At 43.3% G+C, this 18521-nt stretch overlaps 1 protein-coding gene across 5 annotated transcripts in view; it reads left to right on the top strand.

Moving 5' to 3' along the window:
* Positions 1 to 18521, top strand: part of pcdh7b (protocadherin 7b) — a 102431-nt gene that overhangs the window by 38408 nt on the left and 45502 nt on the right. For 2 of the 5 annotated variants that reach the window (XM_010769684.1, XM_010769696.1), the window contains exon 2: positions 9804 to 9999. The exons of 1 other annotated variant lie outside the window; for it this stretch is intronic. In XM_010769684.1, the coding sequence (XP_010767986.1) occupies positions 9804 to 9999 (196 nt within the window). Of the gene's footprint in view, positions 1 to 9803; positions 10024 to 18521 lie in introns of all 5 variants that reach the window. 2 more of the 5 variants (XM_010769675.1, XM_010769690.1) reach the window with 1 other exon arrangement.

Here is an 18521-nt window from a genome sequence, read left to right as displayed (position 1 = left end):
GGGGGGGGGGGTCATGAATACAGTTCGGTGCTTTCACCTGCACTATGGATAAAGTAGGCAGGGAGGTGGGAGGGGAGGGGGTTATTTCAACGAGACACAGGATCCGTTCCATCTGCTAACCCAGCACACCTCCGCCACAATCCCACCCACTGTTCCCCTTCATCTTCTGCCTCCGCTGCCGTCTCTGGCGGTTATTTTATTCCTAGGATACCAGCTGCCGGTAAGGTGATAGGTGAAACTCTCACACACACACACACACACACACACACACACACACACACACACACACACACACACACACACACACACACACTTTTTGACGGCAGAGAGGCATTGGTACACTGTTTCAGAGCTCACTGGAACGCAGGCACAGGTGTCCAGTAATAACGCCTCTTTGACCTCTCTGTAACTTTTCATTAAGGTTGAAAAAAAGCGAATATTTTCTTCAATTTGCCTGTTCACTTAATGTCTTAACAAAGAGCTTCTTTGTTGGCATCTCCCATGTAACCTGACCACATTTTTTCCCCTCTTTCTTATTCAATAATTGGAGAACAGCTTGCGGCTTAGCGAGGACAAAAACAGGGCCAAATTGAACGACGCATTTCTCTTGTACTCCTCCTCCAAATATTTTTCTGCATTATTTTGACTTATTAGGCAGAAATACCAGAGGGAACAAACAAACTGCACTCTTAATTGTGTTTTTCCGACACTCCTGAGCCCCCTTAACAAAGTGCCATGGCCAGCAGAGTGCTGGAGAACTCGTGACAGTGGGGACCAAAACAACCGGACGCCATTATCACATTTCCCATTAGCTGCCCCAAAATGGCTGCCCAGTCAACAACTGAGTAATGAGATCTAATAGGGCTGGAGCTGAAAATGAGACCTTAAGAGCACATTGTGTATCCGCTCTGCCTTTCATTTGTTTCGTAAGCTGGGAATAGTGTAAAAGAGAAAGCAAGAATGCGGAAAGAATTGGAGAGAGAGACATTGCTTGCTAAGAGCACTCAAAGGAGTGACTTGGAAGAGAGGACTATTTTACATGCGGATTAGTGTTCATATCGCCGTCATCAGACAGTGATACTGGGGCTTGATAGACTGTATATCTTTGATGCCTTCTGAGCCACGGGGCCTTATCGCTTCCGCCTATCTTCTACAACATGCTCCTCCATCATGCATGCACTGATACACCCTTTAGAACTGCTGAGATGGGGAAGATTGTTGAGATGTATATCACACGCCTTTTAAAGTCAATATCTGAATAGGCAAACATGCTACCTTTAAACATCCTATGTGATTTCTACAGATGTGATCTTTACACACACTAAGCCCTACAGGTGTGCATGGTTGATGCTCCCAACACAATCTCATGCTGCTCTCTGCTCCTGAATGGCTGCATTGTGCATGAGTTCATTTTTGCATTCCTGCATCTGAGAAAATGAACACTGTCGGATGAACAGTTTTTCCACTACCCTATCCCTCAAACACTATTAACATTTCTGTTATGTTTTCCACTTTGGCCCCCCTGGTGAAAGTAACACATGGGGATTGTCTGGGCCTGAGCCAAACTCACATATATTTCAATATTAATTTGGTCGGCACCTCAGCAGCCTCACCGGCTTCCTAATCTCCCGCCGCATATCTTCATTATCTGAAAGTATGCTTTCATCTTAATTCCATTTTCATCCATCAAACGTCAGGGAGGTTTGACCTTGCATGATCTCAGCAAATATAGCAAGGAGGGGAAAGAGCGGGGCGAGAGTGACAGAGACTAGAGATAGAGGAGAGAGGGAAGTTGGGAGATAAGGGGGACGAGTTGAGATGATGAATGGGGATGGAGGGAGGGGGGACATGACAGGAAGAAATGTGGGGGGAGAAACATCTGCAATGCCAAGTCTCAGCCTGTTAAATATGCAACTCAGTGTGTGTAGCCAGTCCATTTATCATAACCATTATGTTGCACCAGAATTTAGCACGTTAGCACGTTAGCAGTGCTGTTGAATGATACCCTCGCTTTTTTTCTACCCCCCCATTCACCCCCTTCTCAATGTCAGCTTGTTCATCCTGAAATTAGTGTCTAATTGCTCATTTGTAGTAATTCCTTTCATTATTGTATGGATGGTAATTGTCTTATGCTGATGTTGTCGGGAACAGGTGGTGGATGGGACCTGTAAGGAAAGTGTATGTAAGTGATATGATCAGGACATACAGTTGGCATTCATTAGACGCGCCACCTGGTGGTGCTATTCTTATTGAATGAGGGGGGATTTAAACACACATAGACAAAAAAGGGACGGACATGTGCGACACACTAGGACACACACTACTTATCCCACTTGAATGAAACATGCCTGCATGATCATACACAAATAGAACGCCTCATTAGCGGATAAGCTGGATATGCTCTCTAACCTCCCCCAATCTATCTCGCTCTTCTATTTTGCCTGTTTGGATGGCAGCCCTCATCCCTTAAACGTGGGTTATCTGTCATCAGTGACTCATGATGGTGAATAAAGAATCATTTATCTTTCTCCCTCTCTTATCTCAGCCTTTTTCTTTCTGTATCCTTTCCTTCAGATATTATCACTTTCTTTTTGGCGTTGACATTAACTTGTTTAGATATAGCATTTGAAGGCTTCTAAATCTCTTCTAAATCTGTGCTCGCATGGGACAGGTAGCAAAACAAGTGCGCTTCTGTTTCTCATAACTGTGGCAGCGAGTGCTCAACTCTGGCATTTGGCTGCTTTGGCTCCGTTGATGCCATGTCATGCTTTCTGCTGACATCCAGACCTGTGTCACAACAAGCTAGCGTTAGCGCCAGCCCCAGGCTCATCAAAGACAGACAGTAGTGGGCCGGTGGTCAGATGCATCGCAGTCACTGCAGTGATGGATCCCCAAACACGACACCTAGATACCCAACCAACCTCTATGCCACGACTGGGAACATAAACTGACGGCTGGTTGACATGTGAAATGACATGACAATGCCAAAGACATGACACATACACTTTCGCTCAGATAAGCAACAAGAGGTGCTCGCATGCAACTGCTCACAAGCACAAGGTACGGAAAATGGAATGCCATTCAGATGTAGGAGTTCAAACAAGGGCGTAATTCAAAAAAAGTTTGAAAGATGATCTCAAGATTTTGCCGGCAGACTCTATGTAAGCAACACCAGGGTCAGGGTTTGGTTGACAATCCTTCCAAGCGTCTGCTAGCGCTTGTGTCAGCAGCAGTGGCTCAAACAAAGCGACACAGGATAGGCCCCATTCATTCATAATGAGAGGATGTAACATAATTCGCGGCTGACAGACGCGGATGTTACTGTGGAAATCTGCAAAAAACCTACCACAGAATGAACGCAAATACATTAGTGATTTGGTCGACAATGACAAGCCTCCCTTTATGAATTATGAAGCCTTCATGTATCATTTTTTCATGTCCCTTTTAGCCTCATGCTACATGACACCAGGCTTGCTGTGATGGTGTTCCTCCAGCCCAGCAGAAAAGCAGCAGAATCCCACAAAGGGTGTTATTTGTCAGCTTGAAGCTAATCCACTGCCACTCAACCCCCCCCGCCAACCCATCTCCGCCCCCCCACCAACCAAAACACTCTTCTTTTTGCCATTCACAGCAGGTCAGGGGTTGGGCTAAGCTTCTGAAGATGTTCAAACGCATCCCCCCTGAATAGTATCTCTGTTACACCAATGGCCTAATCCGCCACTTGAAGAGCAATTAAAAGTTTAGACCAGACTTTAAGAAAGTAACCACATGTGATCTTCTTTTTCTCTTCATTTATTTTTCCTTTCTGCGGGTCTGACTCTCGGCAGTGCACATGGGGTGCATGCTAATAAGAAACCGCTAACTGTGGCACTCCTCCAAAGGCATTCCCAATACACTGGGTAAAGGAAAGACACAACGGGGGTGTGGATGAAGACAGAAAACGAAGCTTGGGATGGAAGCATCCCCACTTTCTAATTTCTTATCATCCATTTCCCTTTATTTGTTCTGTTCTTAGGCTCTCTCCAACTTTTGCATATGTTTTCCCCAATCCAATTCCCACGTCTCTTTTCTCAATCAAAAATGGTTCCCAAGGCACGAGTTCTGCGGCTAAGAATGCGTCCCTCAAGAGTTCTTTCAGAAGAGTTTTTGTGCCTAGCAATAACTTTTTATGCCATAACCCAACCATACAATCATCGGAAGCATAAGGGAGCTCATGGTTTGGGTGTCCTGCTGTCTTTTTGAAATGATTGAATAGTCTGCAGCACATATTATATTTATACAGCTTTCTCTACTGCCAAAGAGTGCAATAAAGGGTCAGTAAAGACTCAAGAGAAAGCCAGTGAACAAGCGCTGAAGGACATCCTATTGATCGGTGCGCGGTCAGATCATAAAACGACCACATGGTAAAAGGGAAGGGTAAAAAAATACTCATAGTTTAAAGATCGACAAGAGAGTGCTAATAGCATCATCAACTCTTAACGAGGCTGTGTGCTGTGTAGCCCGTAATGTCTGCACCTCCTGTAATAAAAGTATTTTTAAAGGTGTTTAAAAAATGTTATCATCAAGCTTTGGACCCATGCGGATCGTATCTACCTGACTCGTTTTTAAATGAACGGTCAGCGTTCAAATCTGTCCATCTTATCTCTTATTATATTCCAATCCATTATTAAAAGGGAGGAACAGGCAGCTGGGCGCCCTTGTGAGAGCGGCTGTCTAAAGGATGTGAAAAAAATGACTTATTTTCAAACTCAGCAGACTAGAACAAGAAAAAGAAAACACTGTTTGCATCTTTGTTGACTCAGAAGGCAATGTTGGAAATATCAGACACTGAACTCGCAAGAGCCGCTTTTATCTCGGCTATGCTTTATTCTCTTTTTTCTTCTGCGAGTCTTGGGTGTTCTTTGGAAATGTTACCGTGGTTTTTCCTCTTCATCCCAAATGACCTGGGAGGAATGTGTGAGGAGGAGAGAAGCTTGAAGAAGACGGGGGAATGTGAGGAAGTGAAGAGGAGCACTGGAGCTTGACGGGGCCAAAACTATCAGTCAGGCTAGAACATGATACCTGAGCCTCTGCAGGCGGTTGCACTAACAAAGCTGCATCCACATCTCCCCCAGAATTCCCACAACTTACTCGGCCCTGACAGAAAGCCTTTTTGAAATCCACCTTGTCAACTTACCTGAGAGCCCATCCAAATGATACCTTTCTTGTTTGTGACTACCAATGCCAGACAGCAAAGTAGCTTAGCTAAGCATTGCTTCGTAATTAAGCACCCAAACAAAACTTGAATCCAGCCTGATCAGATTCCAATGGATTTCCAGTCAGACATTCACCTTGAGGGCATTTGTCTTATTTATAGCATCAGTGTCAGTGTATCTCATGATCTTCTTAATTCATCAGGACTGGAATTACAGCTTCGCCTGCATTTAAACTTAACAAAGCAGAGCGTCCGCAATTAGGCTAATGCAATTCAAGATCCTGGCAGGTATGTTGTTTGGTGTAGCGTGGCTATTTGGCACTTTCTGGGCGTCTCAGGTGGCGTATCGCAGGTCGCTGTCTAGTTGCCCATTAAAAATGAAACATGGCTTCTTAATTACAGACTGGCACTTTTGGCATTCATGGCCATACTCATGTGTCAGACCTTTCTCTCACATCCCCCCCATTTGAATGGCCTCTTTAACCGTCTCCGCATCTCACTTACTCATACTCCACTCCCTGTAATCCCTCCATCTCTCTTGGTTGACTGCAATAAGACACTAGGCCTGCAGTTTGCGTTTGCTCCCCTAGCCCCAAGTCCTGCCCAGCCACAATTACTTCCTGTGGTTCACGGTAGTGGGTCACCGCCATCCGCCAAAGGTATTTACAGCTGAAATGACACACACTGTGTTTTCTGAGCAGACCTACCTACATCGTTTCATTATCCTTCAAACCACCCGGAGGCTCTGGTGAAGGTGGGCTTAATTATAAAACCAGACAACCAGAGAGAACAAGTTCAAAAGGCTTCCTCAGTGGACGAGTTGTTGGAGTAGAGCATAAACACAGTAACCATTGTGTGTTCTATGCATAGAATGTATCACGAGTGACATTAAGCATGCCAAATGGGAAGATGATTGGAGATCTGATATGGAGAACTTTTAGAACATACTTGACATGAAAGCTACTGCATAGCCTTAAGCAATGTGCCTTGACTAGTGCCATTGATATGTATAACTCTGAGGTTTCATGTAAAGGCAGAGCACTCTAAATACCTCTAAACAATCTGTTACCCATTCATGATTTGGTGGGAGAAAAAACAAGGTTTAAACAGAGCGATGCTGACAGTGGCTCAACGTTTCAAAAGGGGGAGGGGGAAGGAAATGAAAATCAAATCCGAAAGGTCACACATTATTGACAAGAGTGGCAAGGTCCTGTTTTTATTGGCTCCAGCCCTGCTCGAGTCAGTCCCATGTGTTTCCCCTTTAGCGTCCAGAAAAAGGCCCGGCCAAGCTTCGTCCAGAGCTCCCAGTAAACCTGTGGCTTGTTTGCATTGTTCATTTTTTGGGATGACGGATTTGCTCAATCACCCGTGGCTGTCACAGCTGGCTTTCAATCACAGGCGCACCCCAAAGAGGCCCCTCCTAAATGGGTCCCGGCATCTGGTACATATAAAGTAAACTGGTGCTAACTTGTAATGAAAGCCGTACACTGAATGCTTGGCCACTCTCTGGCAGGACACAGCGTTAGCTATTGACTTTATGCACAAAGTGATTTGATGTTGCGTTTTTTATGATCTCTAAACCCAAGTGTTTAAAATGACCCCTCACATAGAAGACAGTTAAACAAACTGTATTGGGTCGTAAGTCATCTTTTTTCTTCAGAAATAGGATCTGTCCTTTAAAATTAAATGGGACTGGGGTCAGGACATTTAAGTGTGTGTGAATGCTCGCTGCTAGATTGATTGACAGCTGAGCGTACCATGAGGGCAGGCAGGTCAGGGTGGGAAGTAGAGGGATAGCAATCAAGGGGCACGTACTCAGCCAGGCTTTACAAAAACACCGGGTCTGAAAATGACCAGTATCTGGGGAGAAGGGGACAGTTCTGTGCCATATGACAGCATGCACAGACAGCGAGGGGAACGTTTTCACTGCAACACCCACAGCTTGCTTTTATGTAAAATCTCCCTGGCAATTGCTCATGCATTAAAGTATCTCCGGGGCAGCACAACCCAAGCCTTCAACCCAGATAGCTTGTGTGTGTGTGGCAGATCATTTTGTTAATTTTCCCTGTGGTTTGGCCATGTGACAAACCCTTCAATTATTCCCAATTGAATACTTGAAAGAGAGAGAGAAAAGCATATGTAATGTCACATGGCAATTGGACAATTCATTTGTGTTCCCTGGCTACTTCTTAGACACACCGAGACTTGCACGCAAATATAAGAGAAAAATGGACAAAGAAAGGATCGCTTTTTATTGTATTCAGTTATTGAAAAGACACAGAATGAAGGGAGCGAAGGTCGCTGTGCAGACAGTGGTTGCTGCAGATTCTAATCCAAAGCCTCTGGCGATCTCGGCATGAACTCCATTTCTGGTCTGCAAACAAATTAGCTTTTTTTTTCTCCCTCCGACTCTTCCATCTTGTTCTCCCTCCAGTGAAAATAAGAGGAAATTCAGGTGAATAAAATCTATTTGTTCATTTAACTTTTTTCTTTTCTTCCCGTCAGCTTATTTTCTCTCTCCCAAACTCAATTTTACTCCCGGTGCGCGCCTGCTCAAGTGTTTCTTTTCTTTGCGACAGTCTCGCCAGCAATTCATTAGGCAACAGTGGTTTAATTTGTATCATTAGAAAACCGTGTTTCCCAAGGAGTGTGGCACTCCACTGAATCTGATCCAGACAAAGTACTTTCTTTTCCGTCCACACGCAAGCTGTGGGATTTGTTAACACACACCTCACACCAAACAAGTGTTTCGGATAGAGTAAAACAAACAAACAAACATAAAAAAAAAAATTAAAAAAAAATGGTTTAATATCTCAGCATCTCTTCAAGTGCTATTGCACTTATTTAGAGCAGTTTTCCTTCTGGGCCCCGATTTTAATTATGCAACAAATGTTTGACTATCAGAGTGAAATTCACATGAATATTTATACCAATTCATTTGTTGAGTGTTGATTGTAATTACATGGAAACATGATTTATTGCCAAGATTGCTGTGCTAGCCAGCCAGAGAAATAGAAACTGGGCAGAAATATATAAATAAATGCAAATTTCCATACAGGCAGCAAAAGGAAGCCCGTTTTTTTCTCCCAGTGGCTTGTGGGAATTTCCATTATCAAAAAGTAATTTTTTCATGGCATGCGCCTGGCAGAGAGTCAGATATGCTTACAGTAAGTATGAAAGGATGACAAAATAACAAAGAAGTTCACCTTCCTATGGTGACATGCGGAGATTTTGCCTGTATCTATGTGTATGTGTGTGCTTACACTTCATCTGTCACTCTATTTCTGAAGATGTAGATGTGCACATGATAAGAGCTTGACAGGATGTTTTGGTATCAGCCTCTCAGATCGAATGACAGCAGTAGATGGGGAATGGATAGATGTAGAAATGAAAGACGCAGTTACCGATCACAGTGGCTGATAGCAGATTTCACCTCATTAGGTGAGACAATCTGGGAAACTAATAGGAGATGGAGAGAAAGACAACATGTTTGAGTAATGGGCTTTTGTCTTATTTAATATTGTTATGATTGAACAAGAGGAAGGAGGTGGGGGGGGGAAGCAAAAAGCAGAAGAACAAGTGATGAGGTCCAGCAATGGGTTGGAGAAGCAACATTGGCATGCTCACACTGTGTTTGTATCTAATTAATGAATGGCATTATCCATTTGTAATGCCATTTATTCTGGTAATGACCAAACCTTATCTTCCATTCCTCGCCTCATGCTCATTCTCTCCCCCCCCTCCTCTCAACTGCCATTACCTTTGTACAATGCTCAGACAGGGATTGAGAGATGTTGAGGGGAGGAAGGCAAACAGACTGTAAGCATAGGCCTCCAATTTAATGACATGCCCTGTTACTGCTTAACTGCGGACACTGTTCCATAATGTGTTTGAGCCGGCTACACTTATTTAGATTGTTAACCAACAACTCGTCTAGCAAAAAGCTTTTGTGTGTGCGCATGTGCTCACACAATCCCTATGTGTACACACTGGTCTTTGTGCTTTCGCTCTGCGGAGTGGAATCAGACTTTGACTCGGACGCTTGTTCACTTAGTCGTCTTTTTAAATGGGCAAATAAACAAGTAAATGAGGCCGGAGCGTTTTGCCCTCCTTTTCTTTATCCAACAAACACGTTTAGTCAGTTGTGGTCTTGGTCCCCTGAGCTTCACGCAAGCTTGTGAAATCTTCATTTTTGTACAGTCTCACGCCCTGTCCCCTATTACAATGTATTGCTATTGATAGATTTCAGGGTGAGAGGAAAGCATGACCTGGCTTGAGGTTACAAAAGGTCTTTGTTGGCTGTTGTGATAGAACAGATTGTAGATTGAGTGTCTTTGTTTTGGGGTCAGGAAGGTGACATCACAGCTAGCTTGGAGATTTATGTAAGCTCTAATGGTTGTGCCCTTACAATCTAGCTAGCACATTTATACGACTCCTAATGATTCCTCCAATAGTCTCCTTACCCCTGCCTCCTTTTTTCTAACCTATTTCTCCACCACCCTGACCCGAAATCTCTTTCCAAAATCCAGAAGATCGAACCTGTCGTCAAACAATAAAAGTACAACAGTCCCTTTTATAGTGACCCCCGGCCGTTTGGTTTCTCTTGTAGCCGTTTCGCCGTGTGACCTTCTCGGTGGTGAGCCAGCCCCAGGACCCTCACCAGCAGGGATCGCTGCAGAGCTGCTACGACAGCGGCCTGGACGAGTCAGAGACGCCCAGCAGCAAGAGTTCGTCGGGCCCCCGGCTGGGCGCCCTTCCCCTGCCCGAGGACAGCTACGAGAGGACAACGCCGGATGGCAGTGTCGGTGAGGCAGAGCACTTGGAAAATGGTAGGGGCAAACACTAAAGAAGATTAAGAAAGCGATAAGATACAGGAAACACACACGTAGATACTTCCTAGAGCATTCAATCACAGTAGCAAGCCCAACGGTAGATAGTGTCAGAAACATACAAAAACATGTGAGGTTCTGTCCTTTTTAACATTTGGTACAGAGTAGACCTTTCTTTAGGGGTTTTTGGCTTGGACATTTTAGTTTTTTGTAGTTCTGTAGTGTTTTGAGGTTGTGATGCAGGGGATACTTTTGTGAAAGCTAAAGCCCTTTCACAAATGTACATCATGTGAAGACAGGGTGTGGGATTTATTATAAAACCTAAGGTTCTGTTTCCAGAAACAGGCGGCTTATTTGATCAAAGGCGCTACACGGGGGATTATATGAAACAGATATATTCTTTAAGATCAACACCTTTCAGGCCGTCTTTCTCCTTTTAGTTTGCAGCTATGTTCCTTACAATTCCTATTGGGTTTCGTTCATGTGGGTTTCAACTTGACTCAGTGTAGATTTTCTAAGGAGGAGTAACAATAGGGGGTAAATACCCTACTTCAATTGTTTCATAGTATAGTAGCTTTATTGATTTGCAATGCGTGCTGGCTTGAGGCCGTTATAAAGGAGTTTATTTTTCTTCATGTGGGAGATAATGGGCTGATTTTCTGTAGGTTGCAATGTAAAAAGAGTGTAGTCTAGAGTGAGTGGGAGCTGTGGAAAAGAGCCTATTGTACACTCCTGGTTGTACTGCTGCATCTCCACTTGCAGAATCTTCTCACAGCTCAACTAAGCCAGTTTCCTACCAAGACCAAAATCCGAGCAAGTGTGTGTATCTGGGTGTGCAGTGAGAGACGGGGCTAATGGTCCCATTCATAGTCTCGGAGTCTGAGGCGATGCTTAACAAGGAGGAGCTGTCTCGAGAGCGCTAAGCCTAAGTGCAGAGGCTTCCCCACTGCAGCTTAGGATAAGGATATTCAAATGGCTTAAAGATTCACATCCTCTCTTTTAAGATGGAGCTATTTCAGAGATGATGTCTTAACTTATCTCAGATCAGAAGGGTCAAAATAATTGTTTCCGCTGCGTCCACATCCTTTCGGGAGATGGTCGATTGTCTAATTGTAGGTTCGCAATGACCTCAAACACTATGGTAGAAAGTCAAGCAAAGCAGACAGATGTGCTCTTCAAACAGGCAGTTACACAGGTGCCCACAGTGAGCTTTCTGGACGTTTGGCCTTAACAGATTAAAAGACATTGTAACCAGCAGATAGGGCTACCTGGAGGGTACTTATAATGACCTATTTTCAGACGATGGGCACTTATTCATTGGCCAAATTAGACCCAATTAAAAGACTCATTTCAATTTAGTCTCCACTTAAAGTCATAGGACAGGGACCACCAATAGTGGAAAACCCAGTTAGATGCAAAGTGTGATCAGCCTGTCAATCAAATACCACTTGAGAACGAAAAATAGCATATATAGGGAATCAAAGTGGAATATAGACCAATAAAGAAGCCCATGTATCATAACATATTGTCCAATGTGAAATGTTTTACAATGACCTAAAAATAAAATGGTAATATAATCCCCATTCGTTTGGGCTTCAGCTCAGAGCACATATGTTGTTAATTCTCATTTTTCCACGGTTTCTGTGGGCGCTGTTACAAAGTGCATTGCAGCTTTAGAGGAGATTTGTTGGAGGAACAGAGTCAAGGTCAATATATGAATCAGTCTCCATCCAAGAGAAACAACATGCTCGGCTGCTGCTCGCTATCTTTAGTGGGATCAGCTCAAATGGTGTGTATATGTGTGCAGACGGCATGCTGTATAAAGTGAGTGCATGTGAACCTGTTTTGTTAAACACATTTTTTTTAAACTCAAAGCAACCTCAGAAATCTCTTGCAGCATATTTATACAATGCTTAAAGTTTCTTCTCTGAGGCTATGATGAGATACCGTTGAAGCACCTGGGTTGCCTTGTGGTCCGACAGGTCATTTAATGATTAAAAGAAATTAGCTACATGTTTGCTGTTAAAGTGTCCTTGAGGAAGAAGTTGAGCCTCCAATTGCTCACTTTAGGTCACCGTGGAGAAGGGCATCAGCTAAATACCTAAGTGTAAAGTAAATGCAATCATCTAAGGTTAGGGCAAATATTGGCAAAGTGCTCCAGCCTCTTGAGGGATGCTAACTACAGTCATTAGCGTTCCCCCTTGTGTTGCAGCCAGCTCGCACACACACACCATCGGCACGGCTTTATATGAAACCCGAGCCCTTTTTAATAAATGAGGGAGATATGAGGAAAGAGGGAGAACAAAAGTTAGCAGATGGCTTGCTGCGGTGCTAAGTGTTAGCATGGGCATCATTAGCGGTGTGTAGTTGCAGGTTTTTACGTGCAGTCTATTCGTGGTACGGTGATTTTTTTCGGTTTTTAGATTAAAGCGATTGGAGTTAAATCGACATTATAAGAACCTCGACCTTGGGGCCAGTTTGCAAAATGTATTTGAGGATTTGATTTCTGTTTTCCCATTCGTAGTGTTCCTGATTCATCAAGTTTGAATGTCTTTGCTTTGTGTCAGGGTGAAAACGCGGACAAAAGGCTTGTGTCCCTTTTTGATTCCGTGCCTTTTCTGGCTCTAACTTGCTTGTTCTGGATCGATGCTTGCACAATGTGCAGGAGCAATCGTCCTCCACTGCAGCTGCTCGTCTGTCTCACACACATGAGTGCACGGACACCTACACACACATATGCAGGCATCCGTACTAACACAGACCCAGACAAACAAATGTGAAGACAACAACACACAATCTGTTTTTCCTTCCTTTATATCTACCATGCACAGATGTGCCAAGGGACCGTGTTTTCTTTTTCTCATCTCCTTCATCAAGGTCAGGTTTCGAACTTTATCTTTTATTTGCTGACTTTTTTTCCATTGGGAGTGTCGAATAGGAAAAAAAAACAGAAAAAAAACAACGTCTCCACCCGAGACAGATTCTTCTTTTTCAAAACAGGGGTCAACATGGGAATATGAACATATTCTTGACCCAATCCACAGTGCCCAAACTTATCAAGACTCCTCTGTACTTTCTTCTTGACGTTGTTTCAGAAGAGTGAGAGACAGTCAATAGCTGCGGGGTCAGGAACCTTTGAGAATTTGGTTTGCAGTTGTCAGAATTTGTTTGGTTGAAAGATTTAAATGTGTACTCTTGCGAGAAAGATAAAGCATACATTTTATTATAAATCTTAAGCAGCACATCGCTTTGGCATTTGGTACACTTCACGACGTCTTGATCTTTTTGATGCACAGCTGGGGCCCTCACTTATTCATAAGCTTACCCCGGTGCTCATCAGATATTCATAAACGCTGAGTGTTTGGAGTCAAACACTCGATTAGGCCGTTATGGATGTCAAAGAATCCTTGCAGATGTACGGTGTTATTTGTGGGTCAAAGCCTTTTGCTCCATTATTGATCTCCACATTGCGGGAGGGGGTGNNGGGGGGGTTTCAATTTGAACCGTGTTAGTTCAAGTACAACTCAAAATAACATGCTTCCTCATTGCCCTTTCACCATGAGTGAGGTGTGGAAGGTGTTTTCATATAAAACCTCAGTGTGAATGTTAACAGCTCCGGGCACTGGAGATGTAATATCATTGTTCAATACATCAGGCTTTGCTGTGGTTGATGCAGTAGGTCACGCTGCTGAGGATTTACGCTATTTGATGCATCGTGTGAATCGTTACATATGGTATTGTTGGTACCACTTTACAGTAAGACTACTGTAGGAACCAACATGCTTGTTTTGCCATTACTTATTACTTCTATTATTATCTTCATTTCTGTTTGCATCACGTTTAATTCTTGTTGTTTATCACTTTCGGCAGGTGGGTGTGGTTTATTGGTATTTAGGTCACCTGTTGGATGCCGGTTTGGAGGGTATGATGTAGGAAGAGGGTGAATGGCGCTCTGATGGAGTTGTATATTGTTTGTTTTCGTTTTATTAAACACTGGACCATAAATGACTTCGGACTCTTATATGGAACGCGTCACAGCAAAGAACACATTTTAGCTTCTTAGCGGCATAACTCATAGGGAGTTTGTGCCGCTACAACTACCCTTATAAAGGTTTTACCAATAGTCTGTCATTCATTTATTAATTAGGTTGTGAAGACTTTATAAATCATTAATAAGCTTTTACAAGACATGAGATAAACAGGGCAACTGTCACCGGTTGCTTGCCAGTGAGCCCACATTTATCTGTACTGCTAAGCCTTATATTGGCTACCTAGCTTAGTTCGTCTTCTTCAGCAGCCAGCATCCTTGGTATCTGTTGTTTACTGAGTTGATTCTCGCTAAGTAGCCAATATAAGGCTTAGTCATCTTGCCAACCTACACAACCAAAATAGTGAGCCTGTGCTATGTTAGAACTGGTTTATAAATGGTTCTTAATGATTAATAAAGTGTTTACAACCTAATCCATAACCTAATTATAAACCCTTTTTGGATTATTGTAAAGTGGTACCGTATTTTTAATAGACAAAATGCTAATGTGTAGTTTGAACCTTTTTACTTTAACTCCACCTCCTTGTATTCACTAGTTAGTGAAGATCGGTATGTGCTGTGCTGCCCAGCGGCTAATTTTTAGCAAAGGTAAGCCAAGTTAGTGTGAGTCGACATGTAAGACGTGTAAGAGTCTAGAAAAGAGAGAAGGAGTTTTAAAAGGTTACTAAGGTTCAGTAATAAAGGAGAACACTACAGAGGGAGGTGGCTAAATGGGCAATCCACTAAGAGTATCCGACACCATATGGAAACGACATTTTGTATTTATTTACTCTCTTGTGAGTGCGACTTGAATAAAAGACCATGACAAAAAAAGAAAGAAAGTTGTAAGAAAAAAAAGAAAAATTGAATTTTTCTGTACGGTCCTGTCCATGATCTTATCAGACACGAATAGTGGACATACATATATGTTGTGGAAAGGCCCTGTGTGATTACATTAAAGCCCATTTAGTGGTTGCCATCACATTATCCCAATTAGTCACTTAGACACAACACGATGTATAAAAGGTAAAATATTTCCCCTTTCCCTTTACTTTGGAAAGAGTTCATGAAAAAAATTGATTATACATATCAACAGGGTTATTAGTAAGTTGAAATATATTAGAAACTCAAATTACTTTATCCGCATTGTATCACTGGGTGCATCTTGCAGAGGCTGATGCCTAATTGTATTTTGCCGGATGCTAAGACAGATGAATAGGGCAAATTTATTGTAGCCTCTGAGGGAGTAAAAGCACATCCTACTGTCCGCTAACGTTAGCATGCCTCCCACGTTTCTGTGCTTCTCCTGCTAGACAACCACCCCCTAACACACAAACACACACAGCTTCTATCTCTGGGCTGTCTCTCCTGCTGAGAAATCTTGGGGTACCACCCTTGGATTACAGACATCATCATTTATGTAGTGTTGGCTAGCTTGCGCCGAGGGAGTAGGACAGACAGGAAGTGGCACATCACAGCAGTTGTCAGCGAGTACAAACGGTCTGAGCCACTGCTTACACATGATGGACAGACTGTAAATACACATTTTACACATAGAAATCAACACACATGCTCATTCACGTACAAACAGAAAGCCAAGCACATACTCCACATTCCGCACAATGAGGCACTGCATCATTTCCCAGCTCTGAAGCACCTCACTAGATCACTTCATAGTTGTTATTTTTTTCTGTTTTCCTAAAGCTTTGCCCGTTGGAATGATGCTTAGGCTGTTTAATAATGTGCGTGTGTGTGTGTTTGTGTGAAACTCTGTTCATTAAGCAAGCCCAATTGTAGGGCCAGATGGCAAAGCGAGTTTGTTTAATTAAAACCATTCATATTTCAAGAGCGGAGCGGCAGCAGCACTGGTCTTAGGTCTGATTTCCCCCAACATGGTGGAGGGATGCAAGTGTGTGTGTTTTTTGCAGTGGAAGGCTGTTTAGTGAAAAATCACCCAGCGGAAGGCATTCACGCTATCAATCAGCAGGTTACACACGCTCCCCCCACCCATCCCCATCCCCAAGGTCACAGTCCATGTGTGCAAAAGTTAAAAATACTACAACATTAATTGGGGAAAATAAGTAAAAAGTGTCTCAAAGATGACAGAATTAAGTGTGTGCCTGCAGTCGTGCATCTGTCGCTTACCCCACGCCCCTTGTCTTTTTTCCCGTGATATCCTCAGGCAAGATGACGGCAAGGGAGATAGAAAGAACAAGAGGACCTGGTGAGATGATGTGAGAGAAGGCACTGAGGGAAAGCATGGCATGGCAGAGTAAACGAGTAACACATTGGAGCCCAGAGACAGATCGAAGGATGGAATTTTGGAAAGCAACCAGGAGATGGAGAGAAAATGAATATTAAGAGGAAGAATATGAGAAACAGAAGGTGGGGGAGAAGTGAGGGATGGGGTTACATGCGTGGAGAAGTTGCCAGCAGGGAGTGGCGCTTGACGGAGAGATGATTGATCACTGCTCAGCCAGAGACGGCAGGTATTCAAATCATACCCCAGTGTCACATCCAGAGTCCTGTCTTCCTCTCCACATGGGCACACACGGACTGTAAAGCCCACCCAGCGCAGTCTTAACTCCTGTAACAAGGACACAATTAAGCTTGAGGAAATACCCTTTCTTAAGAGAGAGAGCAGAGGAATCTGTGCTGAAAGTTTGTTTACTGTCAAATTGCTAAATATATTTTGTTTTCATTTAACTCTATTGGAATCTAGCCACGCATAGTGTTGTTTGCCGAGGTTCAGAGAGCCACTTAAAAATATACATTTATTCAAATTCAGCATCAAGATGTATTGCCAGAAAACATGTCCAGGTTAATGTGTAATACACAGACCTCACTGGGCGGTTCGTATTATACCAAATAAATAGTCCCTATAAACAAATAGTTTGTACTTTGGATAATCTAAAGCCAAAAACAACAGATTATTGGAACTCAATATAGTTTCTTTTGAGATTTCCTTCTATGGAATTACTATCTTTGACTCTAAAACCAAACAAGAATTGAGAAGTGATAATACACCTTGTTTGTTGAATTATTTACAACACACTTTTTTACATGATCAAAAGCCAAAGAGGGTTTGGAACCACCTAATTTGTTAAAAAGTATTCTCCTCAATTGGACTTAGCGTTAGGCAAGTTATTCAGGGACACATTTTTGGCTATTCGGATGAACTGACCCTTTAGATTTTTGTACGGAATTGTTCAAAATGGATGTTATGCCTCTGATAGTACACCTACTGCAATGTAGGATACAGAGGAAATAATAATAAAGAAGAATGGCCGAATGTGCTGTGCAGACACACACAGATATTGTGGAGGTCCCGGTGTGGATAATGGAATCGTTGCTGTGGTGTTTTGTGTGGCTAGAGGCGGCTGACACCCACTCCTGACAGAGATTAAAAAAGCCATTCAGCTGGCTATCAAACGCTGATACACAGCCCGCGATGGCCATTTGGTCCGAGAGAGAAAAAGTGCACACGGCCACTCTATATCCACTGTGTATGTACAGAATATGACCCACAAAAAGGCTGTCTTTAAAAAGCTGCTATTGTCGAGTGCCTGCGATGAAAGTCAGGGAAATATGTGTCGATTTCACTTCAAACATGGTTGTATTTTGGCATTGTCTTCTACAATGTGGAGTTGATAAAGGCAGCACTTGCAGGGGAAAGAGAAGCAGAATGTTCTCTCATGGCACTGCAGCGACATGACTGTTTTTTTAATGAGCGCCTACAGTCATACGCGCCGACATGTGCATTTTGTGCCTTTTTAGGTGCAACGGAGCGGTTACTAGCAATTTGGCTCGACTCCAAATGGCACGGGTATTTGTTATGTTCGGAATAAAAAATCACTTTCTCCGACAGCTGTTAATTTGGAATGCACCTTGCTCCTTTATTTGGTACTTTCCCCCCCACGATATCATCACTTTTAAACTAGGGTATGTGTGTCAGGTGTAGTGTTTGGCGGGGCGGTCTTCAATGAAGACAATTAAACACCTCCAAGGCACTCAGCCAAAGCCTCCCACCCCTGCTTCCCTCTTCCCCCCTTTCCTCCCAGGCACTCTGTCTTCTGCTTGTTTTCCCTCCTTCCCCCTGGATCTTCCCCTCCCCTCCTCCTGTTCTTGCTTCTCGCTCTAACTTTCCTCCTCTTTGTCAAAATAACTGGTTTGGATTCTGAGCATGATTGTGGAGAAGATGAGGTGAACAGGTTGTGCAAAAAGGAACATCAGGTGTGCCGCACCGGGGCACAGTTGGGCGCCATGTTTTTCCCAGCGTGAGGTCTATAACATGGGAGGGGGCTAGCTGCAAGTATTCCAATAATCTCCCTCGCTGCCTACATGTGTTTATTTATTTATTACTATTTTTTCTGATCCTCGAACATGGACCAAGCTTCCAAACAACACCGCTGTTAGGGACAACGATACATATGTATGTGCATATGTTGCAGCATGCCAACTTCACACCATG

Source organism: Notothenia coriiceps, unplaced genomic scaffold, assembly GCF_000735185.1.
Source record: "Notothenia coriiceps isolate Sejong01 unplaced genomic scaffold, NC01 NC01_scaffold00000339, whole genome shotgun sequence".
Taxonomy (NCBI): domain Eukaryota; kingdom Metazoa; phylum Chordata; class Actinopteri; order Perciformes; family Nototheniidae; genus Notothenia; species Notothenia coriiceps.
The sequence above is the reverse complement of the archived record's forward strand: the minus strand, read 5'-3'. Positions and strand labels throughout refer to the sequence as shown.